At 44.7% G+C, this 21,529-nt stretch overlaps 1 protein-coding gene across 1 annotated transcript in view; it reads left to right on the top strand.

Annotated features, from left to right (window-relative positions):
* The window catches only part of LOC111873629 (neurogenic locus Notch protein), an 83,883-nt gene that overhangs the window by 57,144 nt on the left and 5,210 nt on the right, over positions 1-21,529 (top strand). The window contains exons 6-20 of the mRNA XM_023868524.2: positions 855-1,193; positions 5,476-5,712; positions 6,349-6,655; positions 7,853-8,112; positions 8,196-8,466; positions 8,621-8,853; positions 8,993-9,287; positions 9,361-9,650; positions 9,729-10,034; positions 14,441-15,398; positions 16,639-16,834; positions 17,129-17,326; positions 19,442-19,686; positions 20,183-20,507; positions 20,917-21,246. Coding sequence (XP_023724292.1) covers positions 855-1,193; positions 5,476-5,712; positions 6,349-6,655; positions 7,853-8,112; positions 8,196-8,466; positions 8,621-8,853; positions 8,993-9,287; positions 9,361-9,650; positions 9,729-10,034; positions 14,441-15,398; positions 16,639-16,834; positions 17,129-17,326; positions 19,442-19,686; positions 20,183-20,507; positions 20,917-21,246 — 4,790 coding nt within the window. The remainder of the gene's footprint in view (positions 1-854; positions 1,194-5,475; positions 5,713-6,348; positions 6,656-7,852; positions 8,113-8,195; positions 8,467-8,620; positions 8,854-8,992; positions 9,288-9,360; positions 9,651-9,728; positions 10,035-14,440; positions 15,399-16,638; positions 16,835-17,128; positions 17,327-19,441; positions 19,687-20,182; positions 20,508-20,916; positions 21,247-21,529) is intronic.

Genomic DNA, 21,529 nt, shown 5'->3' on the forward strand with positions numbered 1-21,529 from the left:
CCCCCCCCCCCCCAATTTTCGAAAGCACTGGGGAAGTCTTGTTCCTTAATGCTGTTGAGTACTGCTTGTGACTCCCTTTGGAAGTAACTCTGTTTCATAATGCAGTTCCTCCAGTTTCATTTTCAATTTGGGAAACAAAGTGAAGTCACAAGCTAAGTGTGGTGAGTAAGGAGGATGGGGAACGATAACCATGTTGTTGTTAGTCACAAATTCTGTGATAATCAGGAATGTGTGGGCGCACGAGTTGTGATGAAGGAACACTGCATTGCATGTTCAAATTTTCAGTTAAGATCTCCTGGCAAGCTCCATAACTGATTGCAGTGGTGTCTGTGAGTTTATCCATCGTTTGGCGACGGTCTGTGTGGATGAGTTCTCGAAATTTTTCAACGTTTTCTGTCATTTTGCTGGTGCTTGGTCGCCCTGAACGTTCATCCCCTTTAGTTGACACTCGACCAGCTTTGAAACGTGAATACCATTGAAAATCCGCTCTCCGGCTTAAAGAATATTCTTTGAAAGGCCCACGAAGCATTTCAGGGGTATCGGTAGTGGATTTACTGAGCTTCACGCAAAACTTGATGCAGACACGTTGCTCGGTTTTGCCATCCATCGCAGACAAAACAAAACATGAAGTCAAAAGCACTTGTGTAAAACAGTTCATGTTAAGAGCAAGATGTTACGTGGCAGACTGATGCAGTAGGCTTGCGGAAGTGTGACCTTGTTCTCCCCTCATATATTCATTCATGGAGGCAGTTAACAACAATAAAAGTATAGGAACTTTCCGATACCACCTCGCATTAAACTACATGGGGCTGCTGACCACAGCCTGTTTCTATGTTATCCTCTATGTGCTACAGGGCTGCTGTGCCATTTGGATGATGCCTGCACATCAAACCCCTGCCATGCTGATGCAATCTGTGACACGAGCCCCATCAATGGCTCCTACACATGCTCATGTGCCAGTGGCTACAAGGGAGTGGACTGCAGTGAGGACATCAATGAGTGTGAACAGGGGTCCCCATGTGAGCATGATGGGGACTGTGTGAACACACCAGGCTCTTTTGCGTGCAACTGCACGCAGGGCTTCACAGGGCCACGCTGTGAGACCAACGTGAATGAGTGCGAGTCACACCCATGCCAAAATGATGGCTCCTGTCTCGACGACCCAGGCACCTTCCGCTGCGTCTGCATGCCCGGTGAGTTTGCTTCTCACTTCATATTTAATAGCTTCACCATGTAAGAGTTCGAGAACTGCTGAACAGTTTGCATTAAATTTGGCATTGGAGAGTTTACTGAAACTTGTTCAACACATTCTGATTTTGGTTAAAATTGGACCACGATAATGCATACTTTGCATGAAGATCTGCATGTATTTGCACAAATTTCAAGCATAATTCACCAATTATTTATCAGAGACAAATATTTTGAACAAAGTTATATATCAAAATGAAACTAATGTTATGTGTGATGATGCACTTTTTCCGTAAGTGTTAAGGTTTTGAGATAACAGAAGTTAGCCAACATGGTTTGAATTTTAGCTATGCTTTAAGTTTGTCAGGCACCAGTGTTAATGTAGAAATATATGTTGGCCACATAAGTTGCTCTCAGGAATGAACATAACTATGGCGGCCGACATACAGAAAACAATGTTAAAATTTCCCAGTTTATGTATTAGTATACAGCTATTATATACTTAGTTGTTGGCCTGCTAACCAGCCATGTCCATCATTGCGAGATATTTCTTGAAACGTTTCAGAACAAGGATATTGAGACTTGTTGTCTATTTTGCATGAACCTTGTTTGCTTTCTTCACTGGAGGCCCCGCCCCCCACAATCCTGTGCCTATTGCTTTTCCCTACCATTGAATTTGCACATGCTAAACTGTTGAGCGAATGTTCACTAACACCTTAAGGCACTATAGAGCACTGTGGTTGCGGTGCAAGGGCCAAGAAGGCCCACCCCTTATACATTCATTCATCAACACCTTTATTTCTCAAGCAAAAAAACGTTTTTGAAGTTTTAACATGTTTAATTTCTTTCCTTTTGAGCTCTGCATGAGCTTATTAACTACTGTGAATTTTTCCACCATATTGCAGTGTGTGCGCATGTTTCTAGAGGGACTGTCGTGACATAATCACAGGTAGCACATCGTTTGAAAAATTAAAAGACCCTGCTCCTTACAGAGACAGCTGTAAGAACCATTGGCCAGAAATTGGGAGGAGTTGCCAAAGATCGAAAGGAAATTTGCAAGTGTGCTACCAAATCATTAAGAAACCTGTAGGCTGCACCTGGGCCTAGCATTTACTTCGCCACGGCTCAGAAGGAAAGGACATCAGCATATATTGTCCTCAGGCATTGCCATGGCGCTTATGTGTAGGATAGTGGGGGGAGGTTTCCTACTGCCTCAGGAGTAGTGGGGGGGGGGACCTTCGTGCCTTGGTACTTCAGGGGCCAGTGTGCAAGGGGTGAATGATGCAGAGGTTTTCATTTGTAGATTATCAAAAGTATGGTAATTTCTCTGCGCAGCCAACATTGAGAGGTTACACTCATAGGGTGAAGTGCAGGAAGGTGGATAAAATACAGATAGACGTGTGGGCAAGGTACAGACGGTCGGTCATGTGTCAAGTAATAGAACTTTATACGGCTGTGCAGAAATGCTGCCAACTTAACAGGTTGGCCGTCTCGTAATACAGACCCACTTCTCTCCCTATTCGCTGTTGTCCATCGTGTCTCATTAGTGTGGTGAACACGCCGACACAACAGCAGGCTGAGTATCTGCAGTCAGGTGTACAGACTGCTGAAACAAAGGAGGTCGTGGGTTCAAGCCCCATGCTAGGGTGGAGTGTGTTTCGTGCGACACACGCTGCGAGGCACTGCTACACGATGTTGGGAAACAATGCTCCGTGCCGTTCTCTTTGACCCCGTTGGGGGGGGGGCGATGGAGATGAAGCTCCACGGGTTCTTCATTCCTCACCCTGCTGTGCTTCATTGACGCAGCTTCCACTGCTGAAGCGATGGATGATTGTAACTAGGGCTGCAGTGGAGCCAGGGCGGCTGCTCTCCGGTACTGTACCGGGTGCCGGCCATGGCGCATTTTGAAAACAGTGGTATCAAATGTGATTAAATTGTGTTTTATTTAACCTCGCACCTCTGCGGTGGAAATGTCAGGTGTGCGCGTTCAGAAGTGTAGCGCTGTCGTTGGGTATTGTGCGTTGTACGCGTTGCTTTCAGTGCTATAATTTTGTTTCTATACGTAAAACAATTTTTAATCCCATCTTTTCATATTTTGAAATGATACACAGTTGTGTTTCTTGCCGAACTTGATGTATATCTCGACAGCAAGCAGGCGCGTACGCCAAAACTGTAGAGCAGTACGCACCGATTTGTGTCAGCTTCGCGCTCCGACCGTTTTGCAGCGGTGTGGACCCCACACAAAACCCCGATCCCCGGTCGTGCACCTCGTAATTTAGACAGCGATCCTCCATGCAGAAATGAAACGGGTAGCCCAGTTATGCAGACTTGCCAAACGTGGCGGTTCGGAGGCTCCACAACGGAGGACAACAGAAGTTTGCAAAATGCGGGAAGTGTGCGAGTTCGGCACGTTCGCCCTCGTTTTGTTTAAATGTTTCGAAAACCTCAGGGCCTAGAGAAACGCCCGAAATTCTGCTGGAAACATTTTTCGCGGCGATGAATATTTAGATGCCCGCAGAAGTACATGTAAACCTTGATGTAGTGTCCGTTATCGTAGACCAGTTTTAACTGCGCTTGGAATGTGTTTCAGTATTATATTTCCATACAATTTTTTTTTTCGGTGGTGCTCGAATTGTTTCACGCCGGACAGAAATGTGACTGCACCAAGTGCCATATTTTCGCAGCTTCTTTTTTGGAACGCAGGAATGAGGCCTGTTAGGGACATGGATTGTAAGGACGAACGGTGACGAGCGAATGTGCGCCTCGTGTAACCTGTGTCTGGGCGGACTGATGCATTCCTGCTCCTCACGAGGACCCCTGACCCTAGCATGACGTCAGCCGGACGCGCTCATGCCGCAGGGATTTCAACGCTGGAGCAGAGTGACTACTTCGCAAGTTGACGCCCCGAGATGAGTTAGTACTTGCTCGGATATGGAAACTTTCAGGTCTCCGGAAGTTTGTGTTTGCCGCACTCATTGTTCCTGTCGCGGCTTCATGAAGACTATTATAATTCGCCCAGTGGTTCGGGAATCCCGGGCATTTCCCGACCTCTCGAGATGGCCGTTGCAACGGCATTTACCCTTTGTGCCGGCCAATAATGTTTAAAGTTCTCGGATGATGATATTCAGTCTGCCACATGGACGATGTGGCAACTCTGGCCGGTGTAGGCTGGCAAGGCCACGCGGCAGGAATGCGGCCCGCTCGAGATTGGAGCCATCTTGACGTCTGAGGGGCTCAGCGTTCTGAAAAACTAGACAGGCATTCTCTGCGAGCTTAAAAAGAAAGGAACGCAAAAAAAAATACGTGACAAAATCAGTAGATCGTGACTTAGGAGATTTTCGAAATGTTCGGAAAAAGACGTTGACATTTTTCAATTGGAATAAATAGAGCGTTTTGAAATGGCTCGTCCAACATCTCCATGTTGTTTATTTAGCGACGCTGGCAGTAGCGAGGCCATGTAGCGTCGAATGAGAGTAATTGATGAATTTGGAAGTATTTGAAAAGGAACGGCCGTGGTCTGATCAAGGTATTATTTCTGTATTTTCCCGGAGGACTGAGGAAACCCACGATGTACCCCCACCCCCCATTCACTACAGTTAGTTCGGTGTTTCGCCCGAGATTCGAACAAGAGCGTTACTGCTACACCGACGCGTTCAGTCAGTGGCCCTCATGAGAAGTTAATAATCACTTGAACTACTCTAGAAATTACCACAACTGGAACCCAAAGGTTCATTTCAGTGTTGACAGGAGATTGCCACTGGTCTTTAACCATCTTTGAAAGAAGTGGTTACCATCTATACCAAAGTCAGTGATATTCTGAGGTGACAGGAGCCCAGAATGTTAGTTCCAGGGGTTCATTGTACTACATTTCACAGTATGTGTAAAGTAAACATGTAGTTAAATAACTTGAATTTGAGAGATGGAAGATGCTTAAAAAATTTATGCCAGAAAACCTGAAGAGAAAGATCACATGGGGGACCTGGGCACAGAGGGGAGGATTGTCATTGAGATGAATTCTAAGGAAAGGAGATGTAGAGGTGTGGGTTGGGTTCAGCTGGCTCAAGTTACTATCTGGTGGCATGCTGTTACAAATTGAGTAATGAACCTTTGACTTCCATAGCAGCCAGATAATTTCTTGACTGCCAGATCAGGTACCAGCATGTATGTATAAAGGATGTGTGATGAATGCTGTCCTTGTGTTCACTTGCAGTGGTTAAGTGCGAGCTGGTCATAACAGCTGCTCCTGTCCATTGTTAGCAAGTTCTGTAGACGCTTGATCTGTTCCAGGCTTCACGGGTACGCAGTGTGAGATCGACATTGATGAGTGCCAGCTGAATCCATGTCTGAATGGGGGTATATGCAATGATCTGATCAACACATTTCGCTGTGCCTGTGCAATTGGTTTCACTGGTAACCGCTGTCAGATTAACATCGATGACTGTGAGAGCAACCCGTGTCGAAATGGTGGCATCTGTCATGACTCCATTGCTGTCTACACATGCGAGTGTCCACCAGGCTTCACAGGTAAGTGGTACACACTGTGTATGTAGCTTCTCTTGTAAGGTCCTTGCTGATTTTCTTCAGACTAGTATAAACTGATAAAATTACCACATTTTTGCTTATTTCTAGATAAGGGTAAAACTATCCCTGTAACAGGCCTTGGAGACCCATAGGGTTGTGAGACTTTGAGGTTCCCACATTTTCTAGACATTTGACTTGCAGACAGTATTCACAAATGCCTTTTCTTTACTGGAAAAAAGAATGAGGTTGTGTGTGACATCTGGTACTGAGTGTATCTGAGTTCCACATTTGAACTGGATGGGTATGGGCATGCTAATTCTAGAAAGTGGGCTAGACTGCGTGGCCTCAGTAATGTTTCATTGTAAACACAGTTTGAAGTGCTGGGTCTGATGGTCTTGCAGCAGTGTCTATGAAGAGTTCTGTTTTCTGGTAGTCAGGTGAAAGTGAAGAGCATTTTGGAGAAAAATAATTGCCATCATTTTCAGGGATCAAGAGTGAGCCAAATGAAACTCAAGCATGAAGCTGGCAGCAAGCAGAGCCAGGTTCACTTTCACTGGAGTGCACAGTGCTATCCCAGAACATAGAACTTGTACTTGTCATTGTAGTTGTGCTTATATATATATTGTTGCATGTGTTCAGGTACCAACTGTGAAACAAACATAAATGACTGCCAGAGCTCCCCGTGTCATCGGGGGGAGTGTATCGATGGAGAGAACTCGTTCACTTGCAACTGTCACCCGGGTTTTACTGGCTACCTGTGCCAGACACAGGTCAATGAATGTGAGAGTGATCCCTGCCAGTTTGGTGGACATTGTGAGGACCTCATTAATGGCTACCAGTGCCGTTGCAAGTCGGGCACCACAGGGCCTAACTGTGAGATCAACATCAATGAGTGCTACAGCAATCCGTGTCGCAATGGTGCTAAATGTGTCGATGGCATCAACAGGTGAGTGATCGAGCGAGCGAGCATTGGTCTGGTACTGAGCGCATAGGGGATCCAGCAATGCTGCAGCATCATAGACCCTTGCTGATGATCCTGCTTTCTCACTGCACAAGATATACTTCCCATTGGCTGCAACATGGGCCCTAGAGTCTGGATTCCCAAAATAAAATGACATGTCATCTAGGTTCCTATAGTTACCAGAAAGTATGATGGATGGGTTTGGCTGTACATGAAACTGTATGATGACAGCATGGGGCAGAAGGAGTGTGTCTTGACGGTGTCATCAGAGTCATGAATGTTCAAATCACAAGCTGTATACTACTGATCTTCCATGTTTCAGAACGCTTTCATTTTTTCCATTTCAAATGTGCATTGCAGCATTTGGAATTTGTCATTGGTTCATATATGAAGAAGGAAATGGCTAGATCAGCCCTGCTAGAATAGTTAATATTGTGGCATACAGACCTGTTGCTAGGCAATGATCGTAAAACAGACGAGACAGTGGCAAGTACTGTTGGAAGCACTGTTTTCTGTGTGGTCCGCTCTGAGGCTGTATCACTCGACCGACCAAGTTCAGTGCAGTGGAGTAAGTTGGTTGGTGAGTGAGTGAGTGAGTGAGATGGAGAGGGCTGCAATGGTTAAGTCCTTATGAGCTGTTGCTGTGAGAAGCTGCTAGCTGAGGCCAGGGATAGGTAGTTTGGGAAGGAAGGGGAATGTCTGCTGTTGGAAGCTGCTACCAGGCAACTGATATCAAAGACACAGCAGACTTAGAACACTTAGTGCACGCTTTAGTGAGGTGCAGAGAGAGAGTGTGAATTATTAATAGCCTTGTAGTTACTTGTAGTTATGATCTGTTTCCAATAAATCCAGTTAGCAATCAAAACCCTGTGTGTATCCACTCTATTACGTGACAATATGCTGGTAGTCACTTTGGTGGCAATTCATAAAATTCTGGTAAACTGTGATAGTGTCTTCTGTCATATGTTCCAAAAAATTGTAATTTTTAGTAGAAATACAGTAAGTATGCTAAACTTCAAAATTGCATGAGGCCTGAACTTTCTTATATGAGGCAGTTGTGTGTGCGTATTATATATACTGAATTGCTGTCAAACAGAGGTTTGTCTCACTATGTGTTTCTGTAGATAGACCATACTTCAAAATGCTGAGTTTCCATGATCTGTTTGTGTATGTGCTGCACAGGTATTCATGCGATTGTATCCCTGGGTTCACCGGCCAACACTGTGAAACCAACATCAATGAATGTGCCAGCAATCCATGTGCAAATGGTGGAGTTTGTATGGATCTTGTGGATGGCTTCAAGTGTGAGTGTCCACGTGGATACTACGATGCTCGCTGCCTCAGTGATGTGGACGAATGTGCTAGTAATCCCTGCAAGAATGGAGGAACATGTGAGGATGGTGTGAACCAGTTCATCTGCCGTTGTCTCCCTGGCTATGGCGGTGAGTTCAGTATGCAGAGAGCTGTTTAACGGCAGCTCTGCTGCCTGTGTGTGACATGTCATCACACTTTGTGTTCTTTGTAGGTAAGCAGTGTGAACAGGACATCGATGAGTGTGGCTCTAACCCCTGCCAGCATGGCGGCATGTGCAACGACCACCTGAATGCCTATTCTTGTGAGTGTCTTCCTGGCTACATGGGTGCAAACTGTGAGACCAATGTGGATGACTGTGCCATAAATCCTTGTAAAAATGGGGGATCCTGCATTGATCTTGTTAACGCGTACAAGTGCGTGTGTGAGTTGCCCCATACCGGGCGAGACTGTCGAGACAAATTGGATCCATGCTCTCCGAATAGGTGAGCAACTGCTTTATAATTTAATTTTTGCCTCAGTTAAAAATGTAAAGCTGCATGTCAAAGGACATCTAAGAGCTGATATTGAATTAGAAGTAAACATTGCTTGTATATGAAGAGGAAACAGGTGTTGTAACATGCTTCTCCCTTGTGACAGGTGTCACCATGGAGCCCGCTGTTCTCCATCCAGCAACTTTCTTGACTTCGCCTGCACCTGTGGTCTGGGCTACACAGGTCGCCTTTGTGACGAGGACGTGGATGAGTGTGTCGTGTCCTCGCCATGTCGTAATGGTGCCACATGTCGCAACACAAATGGCTCTTACCACTGTGTGTGCGCAAAGGGCTATGAGGGTCGGGACTGTGTCATCAACACTGACGACTGTGCTTCTTGTGAGTACTGGGCTGTGTGCATGGACAGTTAACGTTATAAGCTTCAAGGGACAGTATTGCAGGAGGACGAATCCTTTTTTATATACTGGATTGAGCATTATCATCACATCACATAAACAGTAATGACATTTTGTTCCAGTTCCGTGTCAGAATGGTGGAACATGCCTGGATGGGATTGGTGATTACACATGCCTTTGTGTGGATGGCTTTGGTGGCAAGCATTGTGAGATAGACGTGGATGAATGTATTTCGGCTCCATGTCACAATGGTGCCACCTGCAACCAATATGTCAACTCTTATACTTGCACGTGCCCATTGGGTTTCTCAGGCATCAACTGTCAGACTAATGATGAGGACTGTACAGACAGCAGCTGTATGAATGGGGGGAAGTGTGTTGATGGCATCAACAATTACACCTGCATCTGTCAGCCAGGGTGAGTTAGATTCGGCATGTCTAGACAGCATTGTGCTTGTTGCTGCCTTGGGTCTAAATGTTGCATGTTGCAGGTACACGGGCTCCAACTGTCAGTACCGCATCAATGAATGTGACAGCCACCCATGCCTGAATGGAGCCACATGTCATGACCAGATCAAATACTACACATGCCACTGTCCATATGGCTACACAGGAAAGCGATGCGACTCATATGTGGATTGGTGCAGCACAGAGCCATGCATGAACCAGGCAACATGCAAGCAGACAGAGAACACATACATGTGCGTGTGTGGGCCTGGTTGGACAGGCAAGGTGTGCGATGTGGAGATGGTTTCCTGCAGTGATGCAGCTATACGCAAAGGTCAGTGTCTTGTGAACAGTGATATTGGCACTTGCATTCTGCAGTGAAGGACATGACTGACAGTTCAGTTCTGTACAGGTGTGACGAAGGAGGACCTGTGCAACAATGGAACATGTGAGGACATAGGCAACAGCCATCGCTGTCACTGTCAAGATGGCTACACTGGAAGCTACTGCCAGGATGAGATCAATGAGTGTGAGTCTGCACCATGCCAGAATGGTGCCACGTGCAAGGACCTGATTGGCTCATATTTCTGCCACTGCACCAAGGGCTTCCAGGGACAAAACTGTGAGCTGAATGTGGATGACTGCCAGCCCAACCCATGCCAAAATGGGGCCACCTGCCATGACCTTGTGAGCAACTTCAGCTGCTCCTGTCCACCAGGTAATCTCATTGTCAGTTGATATCCAGAAGTCCTGTCTGAGCTGATATGTCCAATTCCTTCACTAGTGTTATATAACTCCTGTTATTGCTGATATACACAGTGTGTCCAGGTTCTGTTAGGACTGTGTTCATTAAAAATACAAGACATGAATTGTTTTCAAAATTCACTCCTTTTATTCAAAATAGTCTCCTGAATCAGTACATAGCTGGAATCGATTGAAAGGTTTTCGTAAACAGTCACTGTACTCCTTTTGTGGAATCACATTTAAAACTGTGGTACATTCCCTTTGGATGTCCTGGATGGTGTCATGACGGTCTCCTTTCATCGCCAACTTAACTCTTGGGAACAACCAGAAATCTGCTGGAGCGAAATCTGGTGAATACAGAGGATGATCAAGGACTGTGATCCCTTTTCTGGCCAAAAAATCGCGCACAATCTTTTATTTATGGGGTGGGGCATTGTCGTGGAGGAACGACCAGGAACTTTCCTCTCGGTATTCAGGTCGAATTCGAAGAATTTTCACCCACAAACGATTGAGGACTGCGAGATAATAATCAGAATTCAATGTTTGACTTTTTGGCAGAAATTCCTTATGAATGATTCCTTTGGAATCGAAGAAAATGGTTAGCAGTGTCTTTACTCGACCCTTTTGCATGCGTGCTTTCTTTGGTTTCGGCTTCTTTGGGCTGAACCACGCTGCCCTTGGCTGTTTAGTGAGAGGCTCGTATTGAAAACACCATGTCTCGTCACCAGTAACAATTAATTTTGTAAATTTTGTATCACTTTGTGCCGACTGTAACGTGTCTTTGCAGTGTTCCACTCTGGCATGGTGTTCATCGCCTGACAGCACGTGCGGTACAAACCACGCACAGACCTTCCGTTTGCCCAAATTCTCGGTCAAAATTTGATGCACAGTACTTTTTGGTATTCCCAAAAGCTCTTCGATGAGTCTTGCAGAAACACATCTGTCTGATGCAAGGATTTCAGTCACATTTTTCACATTTTCGTCAGTGCGACTTGTTCTCAGCTTTGATGCATGTCGAGTGTCTTCAGTGTCCTCGCTGCCGTCACGAAATACAGCAAACCACTGAAAAATGTCCAAGCGACTCAAACAGTTACTACCGTCCACACTTTTCATCATTTTGTACGCTTCTCCGGCTGTTTTGCCTAACTTCAAACAAAATTTGATGTTGGCTCTCAGTTCAACCGCCATTTTCCAACGAGCATCAGAACAGTACTGTTACATTCAAGATCAGAACACATGATGCAGCGATGCTTGTGCTTTGAAATTATAGACAGTTACAGCTGAAACTTCAAAAATCGTAATGCCACAACCCACCAACAGATGGCATCGTAGGGAAGAATGTTAAAAAATGAGTCCTAACGGATCCTGGACACACCGTGTATGCAGTTTTGTCAGTGTTGGTTGAAAAGTCTGCTGTCAGTAAACCTTTCAGGTAATACTAATCTTTTTTCCTTTGTTTCATGGTTTCATGCAGTATGATTTTGTTGGTCTAGCAAGTGTTACATAACTTTGAGTCATTTAAAGTTGGGGTTATTGTTCCTTGTGTGTATGTGTAACTGCCAGTTTTAGCATTGTGAAATGTGGTTGCATATGCTGCATATAAGGCGTTCATTTAATTGTGGCATTGAGGAGAGGCTCTGATAATGGCACAGAACAGATGTGGTGCTCCAGTTGGTGACACTGATTCAAGCCGAGTTTGCATTGATGTATCATTTAATTGAAGCAGAAGCAGCATCTCTTGGTTATAACAGTGAACTGTTTACCCCTGCTGGATCTAGATAGATTAGCAACATATTGTTTTTCCTTAAGAACCACTTAAAAGACACACAATAATTTTAGAAGCATTAAAATGAGGAAAAGATGGTAACTTATAATTGTGCAAATATGGCATGTTGCAGATTGTTGTTAGTTGGTAAAAAAGGTAAAAGTTAAATGTAAAGCTATCCATGTAACAGGCCGTGGAAGCCCATAGGGTTTTGAGTCATCGAGGCTGCCACATATTTCTAGACATTTGGCATGCAGGTGGTGGTGAAGTAGTCAGCCTTAAGCACTGGCCAGCACCCCTTTACCCCCAGGAAAATTCCTGGTACTCATTTATGTTAAAGAGGTTGAGTTGACCCCAGGGCTGTGTGAGTACAGATTCTGCAGAGTCCTGGGAGAGCTGAGTTCAGCTTCCCAGACTGAGAGAAGAACAGGTAAATTTCTTAAGCAGTAAACAGACAGGAAAGATACTGCCAGCTAGCATTACTGTGCAGTTGCTCTGTTACTGTTTAATATGTGTTGTATAGGTGTGACTGCAGCTGAAAATGGCTGCCAGTTGTTAGTGCAAAACTAGAAGGTAAATGCAAATTCTCTCATGGGCACATGCTTTGCATTCTACAAAACGTTCCTATTACATTACTTCAGGACCCTGTATTAAGTGGTACTAGTGTACTTTGCCTCACAGGTTTTTTATATTAACCCGTTGGCGTGGTTTGACGTGTATGTTTCGTCAGGTATTNGGTAGAAACTGAAGATGTGTGTGGTTGTGGTGGCCTCCAGTTTTGTAAGCTTCAGGATGTTAGTCATATGGTTCAGGAAGGACGAGAGCGAAACAGCATTGCAATCTCAGTAAGGTTAATACGTGGTGCAATCCAAAAGTTCCCAAAATATATTAATAAAAACTATTACATCTTACCTAGATCTTATTCTGCGCCATCACCTTCAAAGTAGTCCCCTTGGGAGCGCATACACCGNCTGTTTATTCGTTCTATGCGCAGAGACGTGATGTGTAATGTGTTTATAATATCATATTGCCCTGAGCTGGCTACACTAACACACTCAATTGGAATTCTTAGAAGAGGGATATCCAATTCACCCCCTCATCTTGATTTTCATCTTGGGGAAGAGAAAGAAGTCACATGGAGCTAAGTCTGGCGAGTACGGTGGGTGGGGAACAACTGCCATCTTGTTTTTAGCCAAAAATTCCTGCACAATGTAAGCCGTATGCAGTTGTGCGTTGTCATGGTGGAGTACCCAGTCGTTTGTGCTCCACTTCTCTGGACGTTTTCTCCTCATGTTCTCCTTCAGACGCCTTAGAACATCGCAGCAGAACTCTTTATTAACTGTCTGACCAGGAGGGATGAACTCCTTATGAACAGTCCTGTCATTATAAAAAAAAAGATCAACATGGACTTAATGTTGCTCCTGACTTGTCGAGCTTTTTTTGGCCGAGGTGAAGAAGGGCTCTTCTATTGTGACGATTGCTGCTTGCTTTCAGGGCCGTAGCCATAAACCCAACTTTCGTCATCAGTGACAACCTTCAAAAGAAAGTTCGGATCCTCTTGAAGCTGATGCTGAAGTTCCCCGCAGACTTCCAAGCGATGCTGCTTCTGTTCATTTTGCAGCAGTCGTGGCACAAACTTTGCCGCAATCCTCCTCATGTTCAGTTCCTCTGTCAAAATTCGTTGACATGTACCATAACTTAGTCCCAGGGTGTTACAGAGTTATTGGGTGGTCTGTCTACGATCTTGCAGAATCAGATCCCTAACTTTCGTGACATTTTCTGATGTTTTGCCCGTTGACGGCTGTCCCGAACGATCGTCGTCATCAGTCAATATTCGGCCATTTTTAAAACGCGTATAACAGTTGTAAGTTTGTGTCTGGCCTAAACTGTTTTCACAAAAAGTTTGCTTCAACATTTGATGCGTTTCTGCAGCAGTTTTACCAAGTTTGAAACAAAACTTTATACAGACACGCCGCTCTCTCAGGTCAGCCATCGCAAAACCGCAAACTCACGGAAACACAACAATGGAAATACGTTCACCAACAATCAACCCAACCACTTAACTCGATGCCGCTTGCCACACTGATTCAAGAAGGATGTGTGAGGAGACACCTAGCGGTATTTTGATGTACTCTTAACTGTTCACGCGCAAAATTCAAATTTCGGAAACTTTTGGATTGCCCCACGTATGTTTCCTTAAGAATGGAATGTAAGCCAAAATACCTGAAGATAAGAAGGTCCTTAAATCATGAAAATTGTTTGGGACCCTTGATGTCTGTTTTATTTGTTTCTCTTGCACCGTGATATAGCACTCAGTGTGTGTGGCTGTACGTGTGATGCACAGTCATGCCACATACATTTCTGGATTCTGCAGTCTCTGTTTTTCTGTTTATATTAATTAGCTTTATCTCCCACAGTTCCTAGTGTTAAACACTTATTTCATGCTCATTTTATCAGCTCTAACAGTAGCCAAATATAATTCTGTTGTATTTTTTTCGCACTGACACCATGGCATCATCATTCCTTAACGTATTTATGTATGCATGTAGTAGTACGTGTTGTAAATTTGCCATCTTATTTTCTGTGTTGTTTTCACTTTATTTCTGGCTGTGCAGGTGCACTGGGCATCATCTGTGACATCAACGTGGATGACTGTGTGCCTGGGGCATGTCACAACAATGGAACGTGCGTGGACCGTGTTGGGGGGTTTGAGTGCCGCTGCCCACCAGGTTTTGTGGGCCCTCGCTGTGAGGGAGACATCAATGAGTGTCTTTCAAACCCATGTTCATCACAGGGCACACAAGACTGCGTTCAACTTGTAAACAACTACGTTTGTAACTGCAAGCCTGGCTACATGGGGCATCACTGTGAGATGAAAGTAAACTTCTGTGAGAGCTCTCCTTGCCAGAATGGAGGTATCTGCAATGCATATGAGGCGGGACACTCCTGCGTGTGCCGTGAGGGCTTCTATGGCACAAACTGTGAGTTTTCTGGTTCAGACTGCGACTCCAATCCCTGCCAATATGGTGGTGTGTGCGTGCTTGTGGATGGAGGTGGTTATCGGTGCAACTGTCCTTCTGGCACGACAGGAAAGTTCTGTGAACTGGACGCCAGCAACGAGTGTGCCAGTAATCCGTGCAAGGGTGGGGCACTGTGCCAGGATCGATTAGGAGATTATGGGTGTCACTGCCCTGACTTTTGGGGTGGAAAGAATTGTGACATCTACAACCCTATCTTCCGTGCAGGGTGGGGCCATGCCATGCCTAAGCCAAACCGCATCCCCACCAACACTATCGCTGCAATTGATTCAGACCTGGAGGAGCAGCGAGCAAAGTGCATTGCCAATGGTTGCAGAGATAAGGCTGGCAACTTGCAGTGCGACGAGGAATGCTATACATACGCATGCAATTTTGATGGAAATGACTGCTCCCTGGGTATCAACCCTTGGCGCAACTGTACGGCTCCCATCAACTGCTGGGAGGTGTTCATGAACGGGAAGTGTGACATGGTGTGCAACAACCCACAGTGCTTGTTTGACGGTCGTGATTGTGAGAAGAGCCTCAGCCCATGCAAGTAAGTCTGGTTGGTCAACAGTTGGTTAGTCTCAGTTCCGGCCTTCTTTAATAGCCTTCCTTTTCACACAGTGAGCACAAACTGCAGTCTGCAGTTCAACATGAGTTTTTACTTGATGTTTAAGAAGCGGACATTGGGGAACACATTTGTGAGGTTGCATTGTTGACATCACATATGTTCTTGGCTTGTGACATGTAGCTTGGCCCACTGACAGTGCCATTAATTGAATTCATAAACAGAATGAACCACATCTGTTAGTATCAAAAGCATTGTCATTTTTTTCCTTTTCAGACATTCTTGTAGCATGCAGACATGATAGCATAGTGGATTTTCAAGTTATTTGTGAAAGAAATTGCACTTTTATGAATTTGAAAACTGTGAAGTATTAAAGCACATGTCAGAATGTTTCATGTTTACATTCTAGAAAGTAAGAATAACCTTGGGCCTCCTCCTGTGTGCTGAAACGTATGAAATGCATTGTTACGTATGTTTTTCTTAGCACATCCAGTATTGATTTCTAATTGTATTTGACCAAATTAAAACACTGGAAACCTCACAGAACTTCCATGTCCTACAGTGTCATTGCTTACTTCACATGTAGGGAAGGGAGAGATAGTGTGTGGACAGGGATGCTTACTTTAAAGGATGATAGTACTAATAATTATTAGTTCTGGTTCACATCCCATATGAACACACTGAAGATTATAATCTTCAGTGTGTTCATATGGGATGTGAACCAGAACTGCAAAAGAAGCAAGTCACAGGTGAAACATGATGTCACTGTTTTATTATTCAGTTTGAAGGTCCTATAACTGGCTCAGATGTTATTTTTCGATCATCATCAGGTGGCCATACTGCACATAACATGTGGTACTTACACAGTTAATTTTGCAATGTAGTTGTCGTGGATATGGTGCTAAAGCACAAAAGAATTTTTGAGTGTAGAAAAGGGAGTAAGTACATCAAGATGACCAGATTATCATATTAAGCAGTTTGCTGCTTTTTGACAGCAAACTTGTTAATGCCATCTGCTAGTGTTTTCTGTGTTGCGTACCTTGCAGCCACTCTTGCTAACAGAGCCCAGTCCTTTGAGGTGAGTGGCCCATAGCTGTATTTGGTGCTATTTTTATTCTTTGTGCTACCCACTGGCGTCTGGCACAATAGAAATTTCTAAATGTACATGTATTATTGTGTGGTAGCCGTTCACAGTGTTTAGGCAATTGTTATCTTGTTGCTGCAGTCCGATCTACGATGCATACTGCCAGAAGCACTATGCCAATGGCCACTGCGATTATGGCTGCAACAATGAGGAGTGCAACTGGGACGGCTTGGACTGTGAACTACAGCAGCCCAAGGTTGCAGAGGGCATGATTTCCGTAGTGGTGCTGATGAGCATGCAGACATTCCGAGAGAAACTAGTCGCCTTTCTCCGCGAGGTAAGTATGGATTAACACTTCAAAGTAAGGTGGTGCTGTCTGCCTTGACATCGAAAAATGTTGGACTTCACCCACAGATTATATTTGTCTGTTTTGTAGGATTCGGTTAACAGCAGCGATTTCCCCTATACGGCAGTAATTGATAATCTTTGTAATGAACATTCAGGGTGTTTTCCTGTGAGCTCAAAACCAAATTTTTAAATATTTGTATCATCCAGGCTTCAGAAGTTTACTGTTGTGTTCAGTAATGGCTGCTGCTACACTGGACTACATCAAAGCTTGTGATTCGTGTAGGTTGGACACCAGCTGCGAACTACTCTCCGTGTGAAGAAGGATGAACAAGGCAGTGACATGATCTACCCATGGAAACCATCTGTGCCGGGTGGTCATGACTCTTTCGTGGGTCCATCTGGAGTGATAGCATATCTGGAACTGGACAACCGAAAATGCACTGTTACCGAGGGAGCAGTATGCTTCCCAACGGCTAATGAGGTAAGATACACCACTGTGGCTGGTGAAACTAAGGATGTGTGTGTTATATGCAGGTGACCGTAACAGAGCCGGAGAAGTTTGTTTGTCTTTCAAATGTTTATCACAGAGGCCCCTACCATTGTGTCAGTAACTTTGTATGTGTGGGCATTGCTGTTTTAGTGTGTCGGGGTTGTGACCATGGCACTGGTCAGTCACTGTTGTATCTGTGAACGCAATAGGAGTGTTGTTACTTGTCACGACTGCTGGGAATGACTGTTGTCTCAGCCAGGTTATGCTCAGATCTGGATCAGGGGGAGTCAGACAAGTGCTGCTTTATGGAAAACCATGGAAGTCTTTCATCACACAATTGGTGAACAATCCTCTTCACATCAAAAAAAAAAAAAAAACCAGAATGAGCATGCTCTTTCTTGAATTCAGACCAGCTGCACCTTTTTTGCTCTTAGTGTTTGTGGACTCTTCCACTGCTACAGTTGCTTTTTTTCTGGATCATAACCATAAATCCTACTTTCATCACCCGTTATGATCCTAGAGATAAAAGTTGGGTCCTCACTAGCCTTCTCTCATAGCTCAAGACACACATTTATGTGTCACTGCTTTTGATCATTTGTCAAGAGTCTGGGAACAAATTATGAGGCGGTGCGACACACGTTCAAATTTTCTGTTAAGATGTCCTGGCAAACTCCATAACTGATCCTAACGGTGTCTGTGAGCTTATGAATTGTTTGGTGATGGTCTTTATGGATGAGATCTCGAGTTTTTTCAACATTTTCTGTCTTTTTGCTGGTGGTTGGTTGCCTTGAACTTTCATCATCTTTAGCTGACACTCAGCTGGCCTTGAAACATGAATGCCATTCAAAATCTGCTGTTTGTCTTGAAGAATGTTCTCCAAAAGCCTATGAAGTATTTCAGGGATTTTGGTAGTGAATTTACCGAGCTTCATGCAAAACTTAATGTAGACACATTGCTCAATTTTGCCATCCATCACAAACAAAATGAAACAATGTCAAAAAAAGCAGTGTGTGTTCACAGCATTGTGTCACATGGCAGACTGATGCAATACTTGGGGAAGTGTAACCTTGGCCTCCCCTGTCAGCTTCTTTCACCGAGGCAAGGACAAGAATAACGGTCCAGGAACTTTCTGATAGCACCTTGTATACACCACTTGAAAGTACGCTTTACAGATCACAGCGAGATGCAGACTAGTGTCCTTAGTCTGTTACAGCCTCCACTAGCCATTTCCTTGCAACAGATTTAACATAGGAACTGTAACAGTCTCACTGAATTACACATTCCAAATATCACACAAAGTCGTCTTTTCACAGCCACAGTCTTGCAGCTAACTGTATTCTTCATGGGCTGACTTCTCAGCTGATAACCTCAACTTCGGAACTCAGCTGGCCCTGCTTATAACAGTTAGGCACAAACCACATAGGAAATGCTGTTTATATTTTTATAGTCCTACAATACCTCGTCCATTGTCGCTGGAACCCATTTACTGAGTAGTTGCTTAGCAGTAGCCTGGTTGTTGTTGACTTGTTTACTGTCCGTTACCAAGCAATGCATGTTTCTTCTTACAATCGTTGCATAGCAACAACTGTACATGTTACAGTATTCTTTGAGTGTTCCATTTTTTTGTTGTTTGCAGTAATTGTATTTTTTGGTTTTCATGACTTGGGAGAGCAGTGCGTAATTCTGTGAACATGGTGACGAGCACAGATAATGGTTACCATGGTTCAGAGAGCATGGGATGTGTTTGATATGGTGCCATACACTGCTTCAGTGGAGAGGTTATATGCTTGCAATATCATGAGAGAGAGATTATGATGCAAGAAAGGGGGTAAATGGAAGTGTGTGTGCGAGAGAGAGAGAAACATTTTCATTAAGAACAAAGTGCACAAAGACCTACAAGCATGCCATTTGTATACTTATCTGATTGTTTCTCCATAAGGTCCCATTTGAGAACTGATAAACTGAGCACATTACTTTACATGCTTTATCCATACTGGGAACAGATTGGAAATCTCTGATGAAAGTTACAGTCACAAAATCGGGTGGATAAAGACTTTTGAGCATGCTGTAACTGAAGTGATGATAATCACATGGCGAATGTTTCAGGCGGCTGACTACATTGCAGCGACAGCAGCTAGACACTCCCTGGTGTCCTCGTTCCCCATACATCAAGTGAGAGGTGTGACTGGACCGTCAGAGCCGGCTGAGGCCACCACAAATGTGAAGTACGTGTTCATTGGAGTTGTGCTGGTTCTCTTGGCTGGACTGCTGATCGGAGTGCTGGTAGCTGCCCACCGGAAACGTGCACAAGGCATCACATGGTTCCCTGAAGGATTCTTCCGCAATAACAGGTTAGTGTGTGCACGTGCTCTGTGATCTCAAATCACATTTTACTCCGAATATTTGGACATGAGAATGAGTAGTTGACTAACAGGAGAATGGATGAATTACATACAGCACTTCACAATTCATAGTCTTCATGCAACATTGTTTGGGTAGTTTAATGAATGACAAGAAGTCAGGACATGTAGCATGGTTGGGAGAAATAAGATATGCATACAGCATTTTGATTGGGAAAGCAGAAAGAAAGAAATTGTTGGGAGACCAGGCTGTATGAACTTGCATTGGGGTGGTACAGTGGTGAAGACGGTGATGAACCAATGGGTTCTGTGAAGGAGCATATCTTGATCAGCTGAAGGAATGCTCCATTTTATTTTGTGAAATCTTTCTTGGCTTGGCAAGTCCCAGGCAAATATTTAAATTGTCACAGTGTAACTTGTGCAGTTGGTGCAGTAGCATAGAACATTGGTACTTTCACACTCTCAGTTGGTTATTTCTGTTTTCCAGTGGGCAGCGACGGCAGTCTCGTCGACGGGGACCTGACGGGCAGGAGATGCGCAACCTAAATAAGCAGCCTCCTGGGTGCATTGATGTGGACATACCCCCGCATGCCATGGGTGGGCAGCATGGTGGTGGCCCCCAGTGGTCTGATGATGAGTCTGACCTGCCCCCTCCCAAGAGAATTCGTGCTTGTGAGGCTGGTTATGCAAGTGACCACACAGCCATCACTGACTATGATGAGAGTGAGCCTCGAATGTGGACCCAGCAGCACCTGGAAGCAGCAGACATACGACAGAGACCAGATCCAGCAATTCTGACTCCCCCAAGCCTGGTGCGTTGACTTGACTTGAAGTTGCTGGCATGAAAGCATCCTCATTGCAAAGTGTGACAGATGTTTTGCTTAAGAATTCTGAGTTTCCTGTCTCATGATACTGTTACAGTCTTTACCTTGAATTTTCAAATTATCCAGTCACAGAAAGTTCAAGTAGAGGCTTCAGGCATTTCAATAAAAGTTTGTGCACGTGAAATTTTTTCTTATGTAGCAATTGTAGTGTAGTAGTATTTCAATCAGTGAAAATGCAGTGGGTGGCCACTTGGTTCACCGAAGCTGTTACTTCTTGTGTTATGGGGCCTCGCAGTCCCTCCCATCTGTGGGACGAGAATGTGTGCCGTTTGTACTACTGGAGTTGCCCCATAATCTGCCCTCTCAGTCTTTGTTACAAATGTCCATACTGCTGCAGGATGGAACACAGGATGTGGATGTTCGTGGCCCATGCGGAATGACACCACTCATGGTGGCAGCTGTTCGTGGTGGTGGGATGGACACGGGGGAAGATGAGGAAGAGGATGGAACAGCTGCTGTTATAGCGGACTTGGTAGCTCAAGGTGCTAAACTGAACGCAACAATGGATAAGACTGGGGAGACATCCCTTCATCTTGCTGCTCGCTATGCACGAGCAGATGCAGCTAAGAGACTTCTAGATGCGGGAGCCGATGCAAACTCTCAGGATAATACTGGCCGAACACCGTTGCATGCAGCTGTTGCGGCTGATGCTATGGGAGTGTTCCAGGTGAGCTGAGCAGACTGGTTGTCACAACAGGAAGGAGGGTTTAAAGTAAGCTAAAAGGGTAGTTTTGATTTTGAGATTTGATGTTCTCACAGCAGTGACTGTGAAAATTAATGCTGTATAATGGGGTAGATGATTACCAACATTTTTAAGGGCCCTACTGACTCCATGTTCAGGGTGGAAGAGCAAGCCAAGCAATGGCAGAAGACAGTAAAGGTGTGGAGTCCTATGTGCAAGACCTTTCTGCTGTCTGCTGGTAAACTGTCATAGTTCACCACCACTTGGC

Source organism: Cryptotermes secundus, unplaced genomic scaffold (assembly GCF_002891405.2).
Source record: "Cryptotermes secundus unplaced genomic scaffold, Csec_1.0 scaffold678, whole genome shotgun sequence".
Taxonomy (NCBI): domain Eukaryota; kingdom Metazoa; phylum Arthropoda; class Insecta; order Blattodea; family Kalotermitidae; genus Cryptotermes; species Cryptotermes secundus.